General features: G+C 42.0%; 1 protein-coding gene and 1 pseudogene across 3 annotated transcripts in view; one reads left to right on the forward strand and one right to left on the reverse strand.

Annotated features, from left to right (window-relative positions):
• The window catches only part of SH3BGR (SH3 domain binding glutamate rich protein), a 64396-nt gene extending 45572 nt beyond the window's left edge, over window positions 1-18824 (forward strand). Inside the window, exons 6-8 of one of the 2 annotated variants that reach the window (XM_079922285.1) lie at window positions 5595-5624; window positions 13842-14012; window positions 18072-18819. In XM_079922285.1, coding sequence (XP_079778411.1) covers window positions 5595-5624; window positions 13842-13979 — 168 coding nt within the window. In that variant the 3' untranslated portion in view covers window positions 13980-14012; window positions 18072-18819. Of the gene's footprint in view, window positions 1-5594; window positions 5625-13841; window positions 14013-18071 lie in introns of both variants that reach the window. The other variant, XM_079922286.1, reaches the window with a different exon arrangement.
• Window positions 8845-10428, reverse strand: LOC307186759 (dihydrolipoyllysine-residue succinyltransferase component of 2-oxoglutarate dehydrogenase complex, mitochondrial-like; annotated as a pseudogene). The gene has a single exon. The product of its transcript is annotated as a dihydrolipoyllysine-residue succinyltransferase component of 2-oxoglutarate dehydrogenase complex, mitochondrial-like (transcript).
• Window positions 18825-19814: the final 990 nt, after the last annotated feature.

Genomic DNA, 19814 nt, shown 5'->3' on the forward strand with positions numbered 1-19814 from the left:
CAGGATATTGAACATAGTTTCCTATGCTGTATAGTAGGACCTTCTTGTTCATTCATTCTCTATATAATAGTTGGCATGTGCTAACCCCACATTCCCAATCCTTCCCTCCTCCACCACCCCTTCCCTTTGGCAACCACAAGTCTGTTCTCTATACTTGTGAGTCTGTTTTTGATTGTAGATAAGTTCGTTTGTGTTGTATTTTAAATTCCACGTATAAGTGATATCATATGATATTTGTCTTCCTCTTTCTGACTTACTTCCCTTAGTATGATAGTCCCTAGGTCCATCCATGTTGCTGCATTCTTCTTTATGGCCGAGTAGTATTCCATTGTATATATGTACCACATCATCTTTATCCATTCATCTGTCGATGGACATTTAGGTTGTTTCCATGTGTTGGCTATTGTGCTAGGTTGGCCAAAAGGTTCCTTTGGGTTTTTCCCTAAGATGTTATGGGAAAAAGCCAGACGAACTTTCTGGCCAACCCAATAAATTGTTAAAGTGAATTTTTAAAGTACCAGTCACATCCAGTAGATTCTTCTCAGATAAATCCAAGGCTTTTAGATAAAATCTCTGGCTCTGTTGAAACCACCTTGGGGAAATCTCATGGAATTGTACCTTTTGCTCCTCCAGCCCATTGTATCTAAACAGCAGCTCCCTGTGCTTCCTTCTCTAACCAACATTCCGTGAGGGATATAAATAACATAATCTTTGCGGGTTCAGATTTGGTTCATAACACTTCTGGCCGTGGACCGTCAGCGTCACTAATTTCTCTAGACACCATAATATCTGCTTTATGCCCCCACCTCCTGGCTGGCAGGAGATTCAATCTGGGTGAAGCGTTTGGAGACTCACTCCTTCTTGGGGACTTAGAGTCATCATGGGGTCTTCAGTGGTGACTGGAGGGGAGAGGGCCCTGGTTCTTTGTGGTGGTGACTTTCTGACATGGGTTTCCTGCTGCCTATTGGCAGCTGTTGACGCTGGTCCTTCAGCTTGGTTCAGGCCCTCTGCCCTGGCTGGAAGTGGCCATGCCTCTCACAGTGACCAGTCATATGCCTCCTCGTACATCGTGCCCAGGTGCTACCCAGATGCCCCAGTGGTCCCTGGTTCAGCGTCTACATCAAGCAGGGCCTGGGTAGCACCTCCTGGAACACCCACCTCCGTCTGCCCCCTTCTGTCTTCAATCTGCTTCATCTCCTCAGCTCTAAGCCCTAAGCTCCGCTCGTTTTTCCAGGGATTATCTAGCTTCCTCGCCTCTTTCAGCCCAGGATTTTGATAAGCAAGGCTTATAACTTCTTCCCTAGAGGCGGAGAACCAGAACAAGTATGTGGCTGTCTTCTTGGAGTGTGGGGAATGACAGTAACTCTATTCCCTCCCTCTAATTTTGGATAGTAGGGAGAACAAAATGAGAATTCTTATTCTGGTATATACAGCCATACTATTCATGACAAGGAACACAAATGTATTTTAACCTCTTATTCTGAAATGATTACAGACTCACAGGGACATAGTACAGAGTCCTGTGTGCCCTTTGCCGGGCTTCCGCTAATGATGACATCTCAGATGGCTGCAGTAGGAGATGGAAACCAGGAGTATGACATTGGTGCATCTCTGTTAAGTAGACTTGCAGACCTTATTCAGGGTTGGCCATTTTTTTCAAACCTCTCATTTGTGTGTTAAAAGTCATTCCTCTGTGTGTTAAGAACCATTTCAAGTGTGCAGTGGTAACAGCTCCCTCCAGCAGCTGGTGGTGTTAAAACGAGTGACAGACCAGCTAAGTGAGTGTCTGAGTAGTGTCCATCTGATCTCAACTATTGCACATGTTTACTCAGTACACACTTGCAAATGTTCAAAGGATGCCATTTTAATGGGGAAAATATTTACCGAAGAATATCACGTTGATTTGATAAAAAGAGATGAGGACAGAAACTGTTATCTCTTTTAGCGAGATGGACTTCCCCTGACCACCAACCCAGGCCTCTAGGGTTCTTACACACAAGATGCTGAGGCGTATATTTCCTACTTGCTGACAGGTTGGGGCAGCGTTTGGGAGGCAAGATGGTGCACACTGAAAAGATCATTCATTCCTGCCTAAGAAGATGTCACCTGTAGCTTCAGTCCCCCTGTAGAGAGGGGACTTCATTGTCCCCTTCCCTGCTGACCCAGGGAGGGATGAGGGGATAAAGAGGAGAGGGGGACTTGTGAACAGTACCAGAGGAGTAAAGGAGGAAAGCAGGCCACCTCAGCTTCTGGGCACACTGAGAAGAGGACTACAGACTAGGGGTGTCATGAGAACATTATGAAACCCTGGAAATGGAGAAGACGCAGCTTGTTCATCTTGGTGTTTGGTTTCCATCAAGGTCAAAGTATTTTACATGGTATTCTCTGCTAACTCAATGGTCCTCTCCAAAATCTTCTAAGACCTTGGCTTGACTGACTACAGGATTATGGTCTATAAATCTTCCCCACTTTGCTTCCTCCAAAATCTATCTTGAGGATAGTTGCTCAACCAAGGGGTGGGCATTGGTTTAGGTCCTCCACAAGCTCGTGAGCCTAAGGCTGCGTCCCTGTACTGTCTGCAGATGGAGAGAACCCTGCTCTTGCCCCTGACCTTCAGCCGCTCTGAGGCTGGCTGCCCTCCTCAGGTCCCTCTGGACTGGCCCCCACCCTCCTTCCACACCAGCCACTTGTCCTAACCAGCCACTGCCTGACATTCACCGTGGCTGACACCTGTCCTTAGTCCTGGCCACGTGCCGCATCAGCAGCCTGCCTCCCTGGCCAGGTTCCCAACAGAAATAACTGTTGGTGAGGTTCTAAGACTTTGAAGGCTTCCTCTGATTAGCTTTCTTAGAAGAGCAACAAGGTAAAATGATTTTAAGTTGTAGCTTCGTCAAGTGAATGATTCATACCCTATCCTAAGATCCTGCAGAATCTCAACTTAATTGACCATGTGATTATAATTATCTTAAAAATAACCTTTGGCTGATACAATTATTTGCCAACCATAAAAATCAATTCAAGCGTTGTATATAGATGACTTTTAAGGATCTACCTAATTCTGACACTTTATAATTCTGTGAGCTAAGGATGGATGTTTAAGTTTATTTTATTAATATATCCCACCTCCTCCTAAGAAAGATTTGAGGCATGAGTGGCATACATAAATACCTTCATTCAACATTTTATTGACAGACTGAATGCTGCCATATGCGAGGCAGTCCAGGGACTGAAAATGAGCTTCTATTCTGGTGGAGCTGGTGATGGTCATAGCCAAGGTTCTTCAAAGCTTACCTGACCTTTTGAGGCTAAGTATTTCTATAAATTCTCTGAGCAGTTACTTTCTCTATTTAATGTCTCTTTCAAGAAATTAAGGTCAATTCAGATACTGATAAAGCCCTAGGTCCCTCGGTAATTGCTGCTAGCTAACCTGTAAAAGTTGAGATTAGCACTTATTCCTGTAAGAACCCCTACTGCTCTCCAGCCTAGCTCTAAGGATAATCCCATTTTTAATAGTGTGTTTTTTGTTAATTCATTTGTTTCAGCTGTACACAATTATTAAAAATAATTGGATTTAGAGAAGTGTAAAACTCTACATAGCTAACAACTCTGTGTGGCATATAGTGAATTTTAATTTGATCTCATGTGGATAAGAAGAAAATGAATGTTCTTTGAGATCTAAAGAGTTAATAGGAGACTTTATAGGTTCATTTATCTAGTCACTTAACACATTTATTGAGCTTATACCTTGGTTCCAGACAGTGGCTGGGTCCCGGAGATCCAAAAATGAATAAAGACACAAGTTGTGCCCCAAGGAGTACGCAGACTAGTTAGGGAGACAGATAAATAAATGATGATTATGGTAGCAAATAAGGGAGTCCCCTAACTCAGGCTTATGGGTCAGGAAAGTCTTCCTTGAAAAGATTGTTTTAAGCAGTGTCCTGGGAGGTGTCGCTGATGTGAGAAAGTTGTATGTGACTGTTAGCTGAAATAAAGAATCATGAGGCTAGAGAGGTGAGCAGGGGCCAGATCATGGTGGCCTTTCAACCGTTCTAAGGATTATGGATTTATCTTGAAAAGATGGAAAGTTTTCAACACGAGGGCAGCACGGTAAGGTCGGTTGTCTTCTAGAGTGGTATCTCTGGCTACTGTGTGGAGAACAGGTTGGAGATAAGGAAGACTAGAGGTGATGTAACCCTGGTGAGAGAAGATGGCGGTCCTGGCAAAGGAAGGACAAGGCATGGGCAGAATGAGACAATATTAAAGAGGTGCAATCAACACATCGCCGAAAAACCAACACCTGGATTTTGCAACAAGTGAAGGACTCTCTTTTCCTGGACTTTATTTTAGCTTTAAAACTTGCTATGTTGCCAGAATTGATTTGGAGATTCCCAGTGCTGGGGAACGTCTTGGGCTGACTCAGTCTTGGCTGGCTGGATCAGGTTTTCACATTTTGTATTTTCTTTGCCAGTCTCAGAAATCTGAGAGTATTGTTCTGGAACTGGCCAAAAACGTGAGGCTGGGCCAGAGAAGGTGGCAGTGTGGTAGCTTCTCCACCACTTGCCTTCCACGAGAACCTTGAGAGACAGTGTGGTAGAGTAGGAAAGAGACTAAATTAGGAACCAGGAATCTTGAAGTGAGTCCTGATCATGTTACTTACTTGTGCTCTGATTCTGGGCAAATTACTTAACTCTATGGTCTCGGTGTCCTCATCTGTCCATAGAAGGGACTGGGTAAGAGGATATAAGCAAATATGAGATTGCTTTCAACTCCCTCAGTCCAAAATTCCATGAGCTCAGGGATGGGTTCTTATTTCTTTGCAATTTTAGGAGACATCGCCTGGTTCTCCCACTTTGATCAGGGGGAAATAGAAATTCCAGTGGGTTGGCAGAGTGGAGACCTGTTTGAGCCCAGGATGGCCTCACCCTTTCTTACTTTAAAGTTTCTTTCTTTAACCAGAAATCCGTGTTTAAATATTACATCGTTCAGAAATGTTATCATTTTGTTCTGATGGTGAAAAAGGTTTTGATCTGTTTTTATTAATTGGTTCAAAACTTAATTAAAGGCATGGTTATAAGGACATAAAAGCCAAAAAGCCATAATTTTGTTCAAATTTTCTAATTGCTTACGTATATGGTTTGAATTTTCCCTGATAGCTCTATAGGTCTGCAATATGCTATGGATATAGATACAGGATCAAACATATAATTCAGCAGTATTACTAATTAGTTATATTTTCTCAGGAGTAAGAGTGATGAAAATATGTCTTTAATTTCATAATATTGAAATCTAATGCATGAAATACGTAGGCATTGCTCAGTTATCATATCTTTGCTATTGATATGTTTTCTCAATAAATAGAAGTCTTTCGTTTTGATAAACATGCATTTTATTATCGTTTGCTTAATTTTCATTTATTTTTTAAATTAAAAAATTTTTATGTGTTTTCATTTTTTTATTTTTATACAGTTTTTAAAGGTTACTTTTCATTTACAGTATTACAAAATATTGGTCATACAGTTTGCTTAATTTTTAGATTCAACTTAAAAACTTACGCGAATTTATATTTTTCTTTCATTTCTGTTTGTGGACTTAAGGAAGAAGAGGGAGAGACAGCAACAGAAGAGGTACAGTAGCATACTTCACAATCGTGTTGTGCTTAACAAAAGCATCTTTTAGGTGAGAGAGTTGCAGCTTTAGCCACATGGAGAATGACATGATGCAACCCACACTCCCAGAAAGTCCTCCTTTAGCCTGCCAAGAAGAGAAATAAAATAAGATGGAGATACATTTATCAAAGGGAGATTGATGGGGAAACAGGGTGTGGCTTTCTGAGCCTCCTGTGATGAAGGTGTCGTCAGTGAAGTCTGGCCGGGCTGGGCCAAGTCCTTCAGTGGAGTTTTCTTCTCCATTTTTTCTTCTCACCCCCTTGAGTAGCACACACTTTATGCAGCTTGCATGGTGCTTACTGGTGTTGTTTGATTGCCTCCTATTCACTTTGTTGGTGAGGGAGGGATTCTCTCCCTCTGGTTACAGGAATGGCACAACACCTGCCACTGGACAGGTGAGATGGGCAGTGGCTTATTAGCCACACGTTCTCCAAGCCCAAGGGATGAGGCTATCCATGCATGCAGGGCCCCACTGGGGGGGGTCACTTGGGACCAGAGTGAACAATTGGGGGCAGTGGGAGGTAGGCTTTGTAGTATCAAGAGGGTGGGGTGTCCCCTGGTCCACGTGGAGGATGTGATTGGCCTGTTTGCATAGTTCTGGGGGATAAGCAAGCACTGTGTCTGGTCCCTTGATAAGGAGGGCTGCTCGGTTGGGAGACCCAATCTGTGGGAGCAGAAGGCGAGGTGAACCAGTGGTCAGGCCATTTTAAGTCTTCCCGATTTTACCAGATGTTAAGGCAGCAGATAGTACTGAGTCTTAATTTTAGGTCTTGCACCACAGGTGTGTACCTTAGACACCATGAGGTTTAAACATGCAGCTCATTGCTTAGCATCTGGAAGATATTTGACATTAGGTAACCACATGGTTCCAGAATTTCTAGTGGGGATCTACCCAGGGGGAGCATTATTATTTGTATGTGTGTATGGGGGGCTTTTTTTTTTTTTTTGAAGTAGAGTTGATTTACAATGTTGTGTTAGTTTCAGGTGTACAACAAAGTGATATATACATATATATACATGTATTCTCTATATATCCATATATATTCTATACATAGAATATATATGTCCATATATACATTCTATATATTCTATACATAGAATATATATATCCATATATTCTATATATTCTATATATAGAATATATATATCCATATATATTCTACACATAGAATATATATATTCTACATATTCTATATATAGAATATATATCCATATATATCCTATGTATTCTGTACATAGAATATATATATGCATATATATATTCTATGTATTCCAGACATAGAATATATATATCTATATATATATTCTATGTATTCTATACATAGAATATATATATCCATATATATCCATATCTATATTCTATATGTTCTATATATAGAAAAATATATATCCATATCTATATTCTACATATTCTATATATAGAATATATATATCCATATTTATATTCAATATATTCTATATATAGAATATATATATATATCTCCATATTTATATTCAATATATTCTATATATAGAATATATATATATATATATATTTTCAGATTCTTTTCCCTTTTAGGTTATTATGAACTATTGAGTATAGTTTCCTTGCTATACAGTAGGTCCTTGCTGGTTATCTGGTTTTTACCTAGTAGTGTGTATATGTCGATCCTGAGCTCCTAATTCATCCCTTCCCACAAGGGGAGCAGTAGCGACTTGAGAAGAATTCTTTTTTTTTTTAACCCTGTTTGGGAACATTTGCCCTTTAATTTGCATTTAAAATCAGCTTCCTTAAATATTTTAGTTACAAATTCTGAATATGAAGACATAGGAGATGCTGTAGGCAATCAGTACTGGCTCCCACCCCTTCCCCCTACCCCAACCCCCAAGCCTTGCTTCTTTGCTCAAAATGCACTAAATAAATGGCTCCCCGTGTCAAGTGTCAGCAGCCTCAGGACTGGATGCAGTTGGATACGAAGCGATGAAGCCCAGTAGCTTTCATGACAGGATGTGTGCATTTAACCATGCTCCGAAGAACGCCAATGATTGTGCCCAGACCCAAGGCAGTACCTCAGAGTTGACATCGGCCGTTTCCCCACTGTGGACTGGCATCTTGGGCTGGTTTCCACCACAGTCCATCCTCTCCCAGACCTGTGTTCTGTGGCGGAAGAGCTAAGGCTCTGCCCCCTAAGGGCCATGATACAGAAAGAAACAGAACTGCTTCTTCAGCTCACAGGCTTAAACCAATGGAATTTAAAAGCTCAAGACAATGTGAGCCAGTCCACAGGAAGCCTCCTTCACTCCAATCTCTGCCAGGCGCCGTCCAGCCCTTGGTTGGGACACGCTGTCTCCCTGCCACGATGTGCTAGGGTCTGCTCTAGTTGAGAACAATGTGGCAGAAGGGTCCCAGCGGTCTGGAAAGGTCGGCACCACAACGGCTGGGCGTGCTTGTGCCAAAATGGGTCTTCCTGGTACAGGGCTATGACGGAGAGTGTGAGGGCAGGCCTGGGCTCTGCTCCAGGCTCACTGATAACCTCTGACCTCAGAATCTGTCCTCCCCCTCAACACTGCCTACCCATCCCCTGCTCCTCCAGATCCCCCAGCCTGTGCTTCCTGGAAAAGGTAGAAGAGGCAGCTTGAAGTCAATGACAGCTGAGAATGAAGATGCCATTTAAGAAGCAAAGCAGCACCTCCTGGCCTCTGGTCAATACCTCCACACGGGTGGAACCGAGTAAGGACGTGCACAGCCAGGACAGAGGCTGCTCCGAGCTTGGGAGGCACAGCACCCTCCTAGGCGTCTCTGGAGAACAGACTTTCAAGAGATAGAAACTTAACCACGTGGTCCCCGGCAGTTTCCCTGTGGTATACTGGATGGGGGAGAAGCAAAATTATCTCTGCGGAGGGCTAATGGAGGAAAGGCGGGAATATTAATGAGCATTCATTAAGGCTCTCTCTCTCCCTCAAGCCTAAGGAAATCAGATATTCGAATGTAAGAGAAGGGTGCAGAGAGGGAGAGAGCCTGGCAGGAACACCAAGGAGAGAGCTGTGACTGCTGGATACCTAGTGCCCTGGTTTCCTTGCTTCAGAACAACAGCATATGCCTGTCTGTCACCAGGCTAACCCGGGGCCCGTGAGGGGACAGGGAGAAGGCTGGTTTTCAGTTCCTGCATGGTTGATGTGTAGGGCACATGGCTTCCTCCTACAGGTCCAATAGGAGGTCTCTGGGATCCTCTACCGCTGCCTTGATTTTGCGGAGGAAAGTCACGGCCTCTCTGCCATCCATCAGCCGGTGATCATACGTCAGGGTCACGTACATTATAGGCTGCATCTCCAATTTGCCTCCCACGACCACTGGCCTATCAAAGATGGCGTGCATGCCCAGGATGGCAGACTGAGGGGGGTTGATGATGGGCGTTCCAAAGAGCGAGCCCAAACGCCTCCGTTGCTGACGGTGAAGGTACCACCATCCATATCTTCAATGGCAAGTTCATTCTTCCGGGCCTTCTCTCCTAGTTCACTGATGGTTCGCTCAATATCGGCATAATTCCTAGTTTCCACATTCCTGATGACCGGAAGCACCAGACCCCGAGGGGTGGCCACCGCAACGCTGATGTCAATATAATCCCTATACACCACCTCTTCGGTTGTATCGTCAATCGCTGCATTTACAAGAGGCTGCTGCTTCCAGGCACAGGCCGAGGCCTTCACGAATGCTGACATGAAGCCTAGTGTGAGGTTATGTTTCTTCAGAAAAGCATCTTTGTGCCGAGCCCTCATCTCCTGGGTGTTACTCATGTCAATCTCACTGAAAGTGGTAAGCGCTGCTCAGGTATTCTGAGCCTCCTTTAGATGCTGAGCAATGCGCTGCCGCATCCTATCCACTTTCTCCCGATGTTCTGGACGCAGACCCGTGCCAGCTCCTGGTTCAGCTACTGCAGGGGCAGCCGTGGGTTTTACGGCAGACGCTGGTTTGCTAGTGAGAGGTTGTGAGGGCGAGGGCACTGGTGGCATCTGAGTGGGTTTGGATGCTGCAGGGGGAGGAGGAACTGCCGACGCTGCAGGTTCTGCTTTTCGGGCTGTGGCAGCAGGAGCTTCGGCTGGCTTGGCCTTAGCAGGAGCAGTGCCAGTTTTCCTGAGTGTGAAAAGAGGAGTGCCTCCTTCTACTTTTACCCCATCAGGTACCAAAAGAGCTTCAGTCGTGCCATTTGCTGGTGATGGAACCTGCACAGATGCCTTGTCAGTTTCAACCTCACAAACCACTTCACCTTCTGCAAGGTGAAGCTTTCTCCCACCTGACATCCCCTTCCGTGACAGATTCTGCAAGGACATCGTCCTCGCACACAGCTGTAGCTCCGAAAAAGCGAGCCCTGAAGACACTACTGCTGTAAATGACAATCTTCCTGCTGTCAGAGTAACCTGGTCCCTGACATAAGGAGATCCCAGGCAGGGAACGTCTCCCTAGAGGGCAGTTCCCCTTCTGGAAGGCGGAGAGCGAGCCTCTGAACGCGCGGGACAGGCAGCGGGACCGGGACAGCATCGCGGCGGCAGCAGCGGCGGCGATGGCAGAGCCTTGAGAGGATTTTTAACCTGCCTCTCCAACTTGAGGTTATAGTAGAACAGTGGTTCTCACCTGGTGGTGTGTGTTAGAATCACCCGTGGTGTGTTTGAAGCTTCAGAAGCCTGCCTCTGTCAGCCCATGGATAAGACCCTCCAGGGCTGAGCATGCCTTCAGCTTGCCTGTAGAGCTGAGGTGGAGAATCTTCATTGTGGGGAGCCAGGATCGAAGGGGATGACAGAGCGCATGGAGACAAACAGAGAGATAATAAGAGCCTCCGCCTGTTTGGGACAGAGCCTTCCTCTTTGCTGTCCTTCCTATGCCCAGCAACAACAAGAAAGAAAAAGATTATAAAAAGAATTAAAATTAGGAATGTAAAAGAAACATATACAGTTTAAGATAAAGAATTTAAGAAAGACATGTCTTAATGAATAAAGGTAGAATAAGAGGAACTGAAATATAAGGGAATCAAGTTTCACAAAGATAAAAGATTAAGAATTGCACAAAATAAGAAGTATTAAAAAATTGAGTACTGAGGATATAAGATGTAAAAGTACATTTAAAACATTAAAAGAAAAATTAGAAAACAGTATTAGTGTTATTAAGGATAAAATTTAAAGGGATAAAATTTATCCTCTGTAACATGCAATTTAAACTATGTGGGGGCTGGCTGACATGTTTGTTTATAGGGTCTATGCTTAAATAATAATGAACATTCCCAGGAAGACCTCATATCCCATGTTTGGAACTGGAGGCTAGTTGACCAGCTGAATAATTCAATTAAAGTCATATATCATAAAAAGGTAGAGGCCTTAAACATTTATTTTAACTTGAAATATGTAAATGTATATTTACTGCCAATTTTTTGGATGTAGGACAAAGGTCTTTTCTTTAAATAATAGTCCCATGATTAGAACTACTCACTGTCTTTCTAACGAACATACTCATTGGTCTGTCTAGAAATTCCAGTTTTGATTTCTTTAAAAATAGAGCAGAAATTTAAAGGCACTCGCAAAGTACTCTAAATGCATAAAGCTCTTTGGATTTCAGATTCCCCCCTGCCACCCGAGCTTTATGACACATCATTTGATGACAAGTTTTTAAGGTGACTTACATATATGGGTCTTTTCAAAGTACTCCATTAATTTTACATAGGGAAAAAAGTTCTTTTCTTTTTCTTTTTTTTTTTTTTTTTTTTTGCGGTACACGGGCCTCTCACTGCTGTGGCCTCTCCCGTTGAGGAGCACAGGCTCTAGACACGCAGGCTCAGCGGCTATGGCTCACGGGCCCAGCCGCTCCGCGGCATGTGGGATCTTCCCGGACCGGGGCACGAACCCGTGTCCCCTGCATCGGCAGGCGGGCTGTCAACCACTGTGCCACCAGGGAAGCCCCAGGGAAAAATGTTCTTTTCATGCTCATATTTCATTGACTTCCATGATACTTATTTAAATTGTGTAATTACAATAAGACTAACTTGGATACACCAGCATGGGAACAAACATAACCCACCCTGGTAAGTGAAGACTTTGGTGGGTGGTGATGCCAAACCTGCTAGTTGCCAGGGCTCACAGTGCCTTAATCAACCAGTGTGATTTAAGAGAAAGAATACAGACTGCAGCAGAGGTTCTCAAAGTGGGGTTCCCAGAGCAGCAGCAGCCTCACCTGGGAACCTCTACAAATACACATTTTCAGGGTTGGCCCCCAACTACTGAATCAGAAATCCTGAGGTGGAGCCCGGCAGCAGATTGCTTTGAGAAGCCCTTCAGGCGATTCTGATACTCCGTCAAGGCTGAGAACCACTGGATTAGAACATAGGTTCTAGGTGACCCATGTGTTGCCAAGTAGAGGTCAAGACAAGAACTCCTACTGTTCTGATGCTCATGATAAAAAGTCCGTCTGATCTCCAACACAATCATATTTATTTTACATTAGGAACTTGCAGTTGGTTGAAAGAAAAAGAGCTTTTAAGTTTCTTTTGGTGATGGAAATGAGTAATAGAAAATAAGCAAGGAGGAAGAGCAGGCTGCCAAGACCGAGGACAGTCTTTAACTCAATCTAAGTTTTCACAGATGAATCCTCTCCTTTCCCATTCTTTCCCTGCTTGTTGAAACACTCAAATTCTACTGGTTTTATTGTGAAAGCTTCAGAGAATGGTCTCTTTTTTGTTTGAGAAATTTTGTTTTGCTTCCTCACAGGCACTGGGGGAGGACTCCATGGTGAGGAACTTTATGACAATTTTCATTAATTGAGCATGGCAAGGTCAGCATGCTGTTTCCCCTTTTGCTGACAATGGGGAAGAGGTACTATGTGCCACAGTGAAGCAGGACTGAGATTCTCACCCTGCCGCTTGCCTGTGGAATCTGCACTTTATTAGCTGGGTGTTGGGGAGTTTTCACTTTAACCCCTAACAAGGACGGCATCATGTGAACGTGAGGATGAATCTTTTCCGAGGATGTTAGTGGATTCTGGGGGCAGGTCCAAAGTGACATTCTCGGATTCTCTCTACTTCTATTCCATCCTCTCATGTTAGCTAAATCTCAGTGACCTTTATTGTAATCAAGACTTTTAAGAATATTGTTTTTGAACATTTTGGGGTTAATCATTTAAAAATGCTAATCAGAGGGCTAAATTAAAAATGAAAACTCAAGGACAGAGAGAATATTTACCAAAGGTCACGTGTATTGTCTAGGTATTTCAGTGGAAGATCATCAACATTAAATAAGGTCCCAAATGTCAAAAGAAACTCCTTCCCAAAACTTCTGTTGATTTTTGAAATTACAAAAAATTCATAATCTTTATAGAAAATTTAGAAAATACAGATAAAAACAGAAAATAAAAATATCTTATAACCCCGTTACCCAGAGACAACCACTAGCTACATACGCATACACATATTTATCAAACTTGGATGAATACGCTCTGTAATCTACTTTTGTTCATGTAATTAATCTATATGTTTTTGGGGGGATGGTAAATATAGATCTGCTTCATTATTTTTAATATTATTTTATCAAACTAATCCCTATTCTTAGACCTAAAAGTTATTTTTAGCCTATTCCATACAGTGACTTTTCATTATCTATATATCTTTCCAATAATAATTTCTTTAGTTTCTCTTTTACTAGATAAGCTTCCATTATTTAAAATCCCATCTTTATATATAAAAATAAGACAAATGTATTATTAATTTGAAAGTAGTTTCAGATTATATATGTAGGCTACTGATAACTTTGGCTTCAAGAAATTAGCTTGCTATAACAAATATAACCAGCGTATACATTTAAAACCTTCATCTTTTCTGACAAAATTCTATTTGCTGAGATTCTTTTTGTATTTTATTCTTCCACCTGCCTTCTGAATTTTTAAAGGCAACAAGATGAGAGCAGTCTGTTAATATGAGTAAAGACTATATGCTTAAGGGGAGTCATGAAACCTGTTAGAATGAATGCTTTGCCCTGCAGAACCATCCCAGCCTGTGGGGTCTGTGTTTAGGAAGATGATGTCTTTGCGCGCGTGTGTGTGTGTGTGTGTGTGTCGGGTGGGGTGTGTAGGAGGCCCTCAACTCTAGTCTGATGTTTTGCACTCTTTTCCTTACTGTCTGTTGACCTTACACTTTTCAATAATAATGTAATTTTTGTTAGAATAAGACGGAAGAAATAACTGCGGAGGGAGCAGAAGGGGAAGCGGAGGAAGAGGAAGCTGAGAAAGGAGAAGAGGAGGGGCCAGGAGAAGAAGAAGAAGGAGAAGAGGAAGAAGGAGAAGAGGAAGAAGATTCTTAGGCCTTTTCATGCTTTATTCTTCCACTTGTCCAGGTAGCCACATCGCTCTGGGGTTGAAGGTTCGTTTATTACAGTCTGCCATGTAGAGCACATTTCACTTGGTGATAGAAGTGGATTTCAATTCGATCTATTTGTCTGTCTTCCCGAGGCCCTGGGCTGCCCCTTCCTGGAGCCGCAGGGCTGGTGAACTCTACCGGACCCGTTTCTTGGGCGCTAGGGCGAGAAAGGCCTGTGGTTGGTATGATTTCTAGGAAAAAGCATAACTTTGAGGTGAGGAAGAGTTTGTTTTGTACTTCCTCCCTCCTCTTCCTCTTTATTTAAGTGGAAGCACAGGACGTGTTGTGTTATCAGCGTTCTATCACATGGACTCCTTTACTGACCAACATACTTATGTATCCATAGGAGAGTTTACAATCAATGTTCATGACGATGGCAATAAATTACAACCTAAAAATACCACAGAGCTGGCTGCTCATGAAAAAAGATATTGCTACTAGAGATTCAAGGATAAGTGCTTGATATTACATTTATTCAATTATATTCATTGATTTATATCAAAATATTCGTTTATTCAATATTAGCCCAAACACTCATGTGGAAACACTTTGGAATATGGTGAAGTCACTTGAGGTAACTTTGACAGGTACACTTGCTGCCTTGTAATTTTTTTTTAACATCTTTATTGGAATATAATTGCTTTACAATGGTGTGTTAGTTTCTGCTTTATAACAAAGTGAATCAGCTATGCATATACATATATCCTCATATCTCCTCCCTCTTGCATCTCCCTCCCACCCTCCCTGTGCCACCCCTCCAGGTGGTCATAAAGAACCAAGCTGATCTCCCTGTGCTATGCGGCTGCTTCTCACTAGCTATCTATTTTACATTTGGTAGTGTATATATGTCCATGCCTCTCTCTCACTTCGTCCCAGCTTACCCTTCCCCCTCCCTGTGTCCTCAAGTCCATTCTCTACATCTGCGTGTTTATTCCTGTCCTGCCCCTAGGTTCTTCATAACCTTTTTTTTTTTTTTTTAGATTCCATATATATGTGTTAGCATACGGTATTTGTTTTTCTCTTTCTGACTTGCTTCACTCTGTATGACAGACTCTAGATCCATCCACCTCACTACAAATAGCTCAATTTCGTTTCTTTTATGGCTGAGTAATATTCCATTGCATATATGTGCCACACCTTCTTTATCCATTTATCAGTCGATGGACACTTAGGTTGCTTCCATGTCCTGGCTATTGTAAATAGAGCTGCAATGAACATTGTGGTACATGACTCTTTTTGAATTATGGTATTCTCAGGGTATATGCCCAGTAGTGGGATTGCTGGGTCATATGATAGTTCTATTTTTAGTTTTTTAAGGAACCTCCATACTGTTCTCCATAGTGCTGCCTTGTAATTTTAAACTTATACTGACCATTAAAAAAGAATTATGTATTTCTTAATAGTCTGGTGAGTGCCACATAAATATATTAATAAGATAATGATAGTGGATATTGAGATCACAGGGGAAATGCTCAAATATTGTGGGCCATACAGATAAGACGGTAGGTATGAAAACATCAAAAGATCATGAAGAGCTATAAAAATATCTGGTTTAACAGACAGTTAGCAAATACCCATGTAAATGTTATGTTTTTATTGACCTTTTTTATTTTATTTTTAATTTAATTTATTTATTTATTTTAGTTTTTATTGACCTTTTTTATTTGACCTTGCAACCAAGGCAGCTGTTTATTCTCTAGGGCAGTGAGGCTTACAGTTTGCTCTGGTGCCATAAGTGTTCTTGTTAATTTAAATTAAAAAAATTTTAGTCTCCTTTCTGTCCATTATTATGCCTCCGCTGAAACATGTAAGATAGATTTGGGGGCTGTTGATATCAGGGGAGCAGGAAGAAGAGGAGGATGATGGAGTGAGCGCTGGACACACAGCAGGTCTTCAGTTAAGGTCTGCGGTCACACTTGGAGCCTGCCTAGTGAAGGGCGGACAAAAGGCTTCCGCTGGATAAAGAAAAAGAAATCCCCAGTGCTTGTAAATATCGGCTAACAAACAGCTCTGCTCTATGTACCAAAGACCGATTTGAATATTAGAATCTCCCCTCTTAATTTACTTACACTTATACATAAAATACTACTATTAAAAATGAATATATTTTTAGGAAATCTTGGAGCTGGTGGGAGTAGCCATCACATTTTATTATCGGACCAGGAAAGTTTCATCACTCCTTTATTCAAATTACAAAGCAAATCCAGCCCATCCTTTGATGTTTTCCCAGGTGGTTTCTTTCACGTTGTGGACACATAGACATCTATTTTAGGGCCAATGATTGTCCTTTTGGAAGTGATCCCATTTCCTTTCTTTATTTTTTATTTTCTTCTAAATAAAAGAAAATAAAAAATTACTATTGAGCAGTCTGTTGTCAGTCTGATTAGTGTCCCTAATCCCATTTCTAAGGAATGAATAGGGGCTCAGTTTTGGCAAAAAAGAAAACTGGCGAGTTTTACTTTTAGAAATTTTATCTGAAGAATGATGGGAAAGGAAAATATGCCAATATTTATCATTATACCAACTCCCCCAACAGTAAAAGACTCATAAATACTGTTTAAATTCATTTCCATTCACTCCGTTTGTAAAGTTCTTTTAAAATTATTCAATTTTAATGTAATTATAAAAAAATGTTGAATGTGAAATGACACAGCTGAGAGGGAATCCTTCATGTAGCCAGATGGCTTGATAGGCTGATTATGGGGGAAAAAAAAGGCATATATCGCTGTGGCCAGCCCATTTTGACTGTTTCTCTGATGGCTTCTAGTTTGGAATTACTATATTTGTCATGAGGTCAAAATGCCTGACACTGAAGGAGGGAATCAGACAGCTTCCTAAAACCCACTCCCGACCCCCGGAGAGATCCAATGTCCTTCTTGAAAATGCAACATGGCTGTGCAATAAGGCATTTCACTGGGCAGACCATTCAGTGTCTAAAGACAAACCCATCTCATAGCTCATGGATCTGCCAGGCAGATTCTAGGACTGTATTCTAGGACTGTGGCAATGAATGGAACTATGAAACATTTCTCATTTCCTGTGTTTGAAATTGATGCTAAATTGATGCCCCAGGAGAAACAGTGTATAGTCTGAGACTGAGTTCTGTCTCCTTACAGGCTGCTGCTTAATACTGTCCTCCAGTCTAGCTGTGGCCCATTTCAATTTCCTCCCCCAGGACTAAGTTGTAAATTCACCTCTCCATTTTCCATGAAAATGCGGTGGGGAAACTATAATTGAAGGTGTCAACTTCCTTCTTTTTTTTTTAATGTTGAAATCCAATTTATTTCCAAAGGCTCTTGTGTCTTTATTTTTACATTCTTACATTTTCTTGCCTGAAGCAATGGTATTTTATGACTATTTCATTTCAAAATTATAAGAGAAACGGCCCACAGACATCCCTACCAGTATTAGGAGACAATGTCTACATCCCTTTTACGATAGTATCTGCTTAGTATTTACTTAACACTTCCCTGTTAATCATTCTCAATTCCTTTTGCATTTAAAATTTTTTAAATTTTTTATCAATTTTTATTGGTGTATAGTTGCTTTAGAATGTTGTGTTAGTTTCTGCTGTTACAGCAAAGTGAATCAGCTATGCGTATACATATATCCAGTCTTTTTTGGATTTCCTTCCCATTTAGGTCACCACAGGTCATTGAGTAGGGTTCCCTGTGCTATACCGTAGGTTCTCATTAGTTAACTATTTTATACATAGTGGTGTATATATGTCAATTCCTGTCTCCCAATTAGTCCCAGTCCCTCCTTCTCTCCTTGGTAACCATAAGTTTGTTCTCTACGTCTGTGGAAGATATCAACTTCCTTCTGTGTTTGATAGTTTAGCATAGAGAAAGGATATAAAGATCATTTGGTTTTCCATGAGAAAAAATTAATTTCCTTTCTTTGCACTTGACGAGTAGTGGTTTCTAGAATAAAAAGCAATACTTCCCTTGATTGCCTGTTGAAGAGTTCAGTTTTTGATAAACATTCTCTGTCTCTCGTTAACAGTCTTCTCCCTAATATTTTCCCTTTCTTTTAGGAAACCCAAGCCACGAAGCACCATTTCAACTCTCTTCCCACAAACCAAACTCAACAAAATGCTTTGGCCCGAAGCTAGCACACGTCTGTCAGTACATCCAGGGTTCACCGAGGAATTGTATGATCCGACACGGTTAGATCTCCATGCATATACCTGCTTAATCATATCAACATGAAATCAAATGTGAAGATAGCACATGCACACCTTCATGGGCCTGACATTTGTGGCCTTTGCTTAATTTTTTGCTCTGCATGAATAGACCCTCTAATACCCTGAAAAAATTTCAAAATATAGAACTTCTCTTTGTGATATGACAAAAGTATTTCTTTGTATGTGCCTTATGCTACTTTTCTCAGAATTAGCTTTGAAAATGAAGAGATTTATAGAGAACAATCATACTAATAAAGATGAATAGCAATATCTTGTCCCAAGGAGGAGATTTCTTCATTTCTAGTCTCTCTGTGTATAACCTGAACTCAATCTGTCTCTTGCAGAGCCTGAATGCTCAGCAGAACTTTTCTGTCTCCATTGGGATTGATCCTTTTTGTTGCACTGATTATTCGGTCCATGTTTTCAAATGTCATGTCTTGTTATGTCGTATTTATATTACACACCGCTGCATACACTGAAGCCTTGTTTAAATGTCACTGCCGTCCACATGTGTAGGGGTCAGGATGCAGACAAATAAATTCTCCACCCAGTGCCCTTTGCTCGTTTCTATGCTGGAGGGAGTGGCTGCTTCTGCTTCTCTCGCGTTGGCGTTGATTGATTTGCAGTCATGGCTGCTACGTGCAAAGCCCGTGACTGTAATTTTGCCTCTTGATGCTGAGTGTCTGTTCAGCAAGAGCGGGTCCGGCCCCATGACTTGTTCACCAGGTAGGTTTGAAGCGATTCTCTGCTCACCTGTCCCATCTCAGTGTCTGATAGCTATGTTTTTCTTTATGGTAAGAAGTTGCTGACATCTCTCCCCTACCCGTGTATGTGCTGCTCCGTGTCTTTTTCTTGCAGCCAACGTTGCTTCTGTACTCTCAGAAGGGCCCTTCCCCTGCTGTTTTCCTAATTAAGGACAATGATGGCCATCGGTGGAGTGGCCATGAGCTTTTCCTCCTTCTGAATCTGCCTATTGATTTTGTAGCTAAGCCTGTTGGTGTCTTTGGGGAATGTAGTCTCTGGTGGCAGGAGTCGTGTGGCTCACAGGATCTCTGGCAAACAGCTCTTTTCTTGTTACCTTAGTAACAAAAAGAGGAATTTTGAGGAGAATGAAGATGATTTTATTCCAAATTGTTGAAGTACACTACTTTGAAGACATTTCTCCCTAGTTAAAAATAAGGTGAGAGGGGCTTCCCTGGTGGCGCAGTGGTTGAGAGTCCGCCTGCCGATGCAGGGGACACGGGTTCGTGCCCCGATTCGGGAAGATCCCACATGCCGCAGAGCGGCTGGGCCCGTGAGCCATGGCTGCTGAGCCTGCGCGTCCGGAGCCTGTGCTCCACAACGGGAGAGGCCACAGCAGTGAGAGGCCCGCGTACTGAAAAAAAAAAAAAAAAAAAAAAAAATTAGGGTGAGAGACTGCAGTGGGATGGAAATTCATATAATTAAAAATTAGTTCCTATTTTGTACTTCGTTGCATTAAATTATGTCCCGTCTAAAAAGCATCACAATTTTATAGCACCTCCGCACCCATATAGGCTTTAAGTTTTTGCTGTTGCTTGGGCTGACTTTTAGCTCTTGTGGTAGAGTAGGATA

Source organism: Stenella coeruleoalba (assembly GCF_951394435.1).
Source record: "Stenella coeruleoalba genome assembly, chromosome: 5".
Lineage (NCBI taxonomy): Eukaryota > Metazoa > Chordata > Mammalia > Artiodactyla > Delphinidae > Stenella > Stenella coeruleoalba.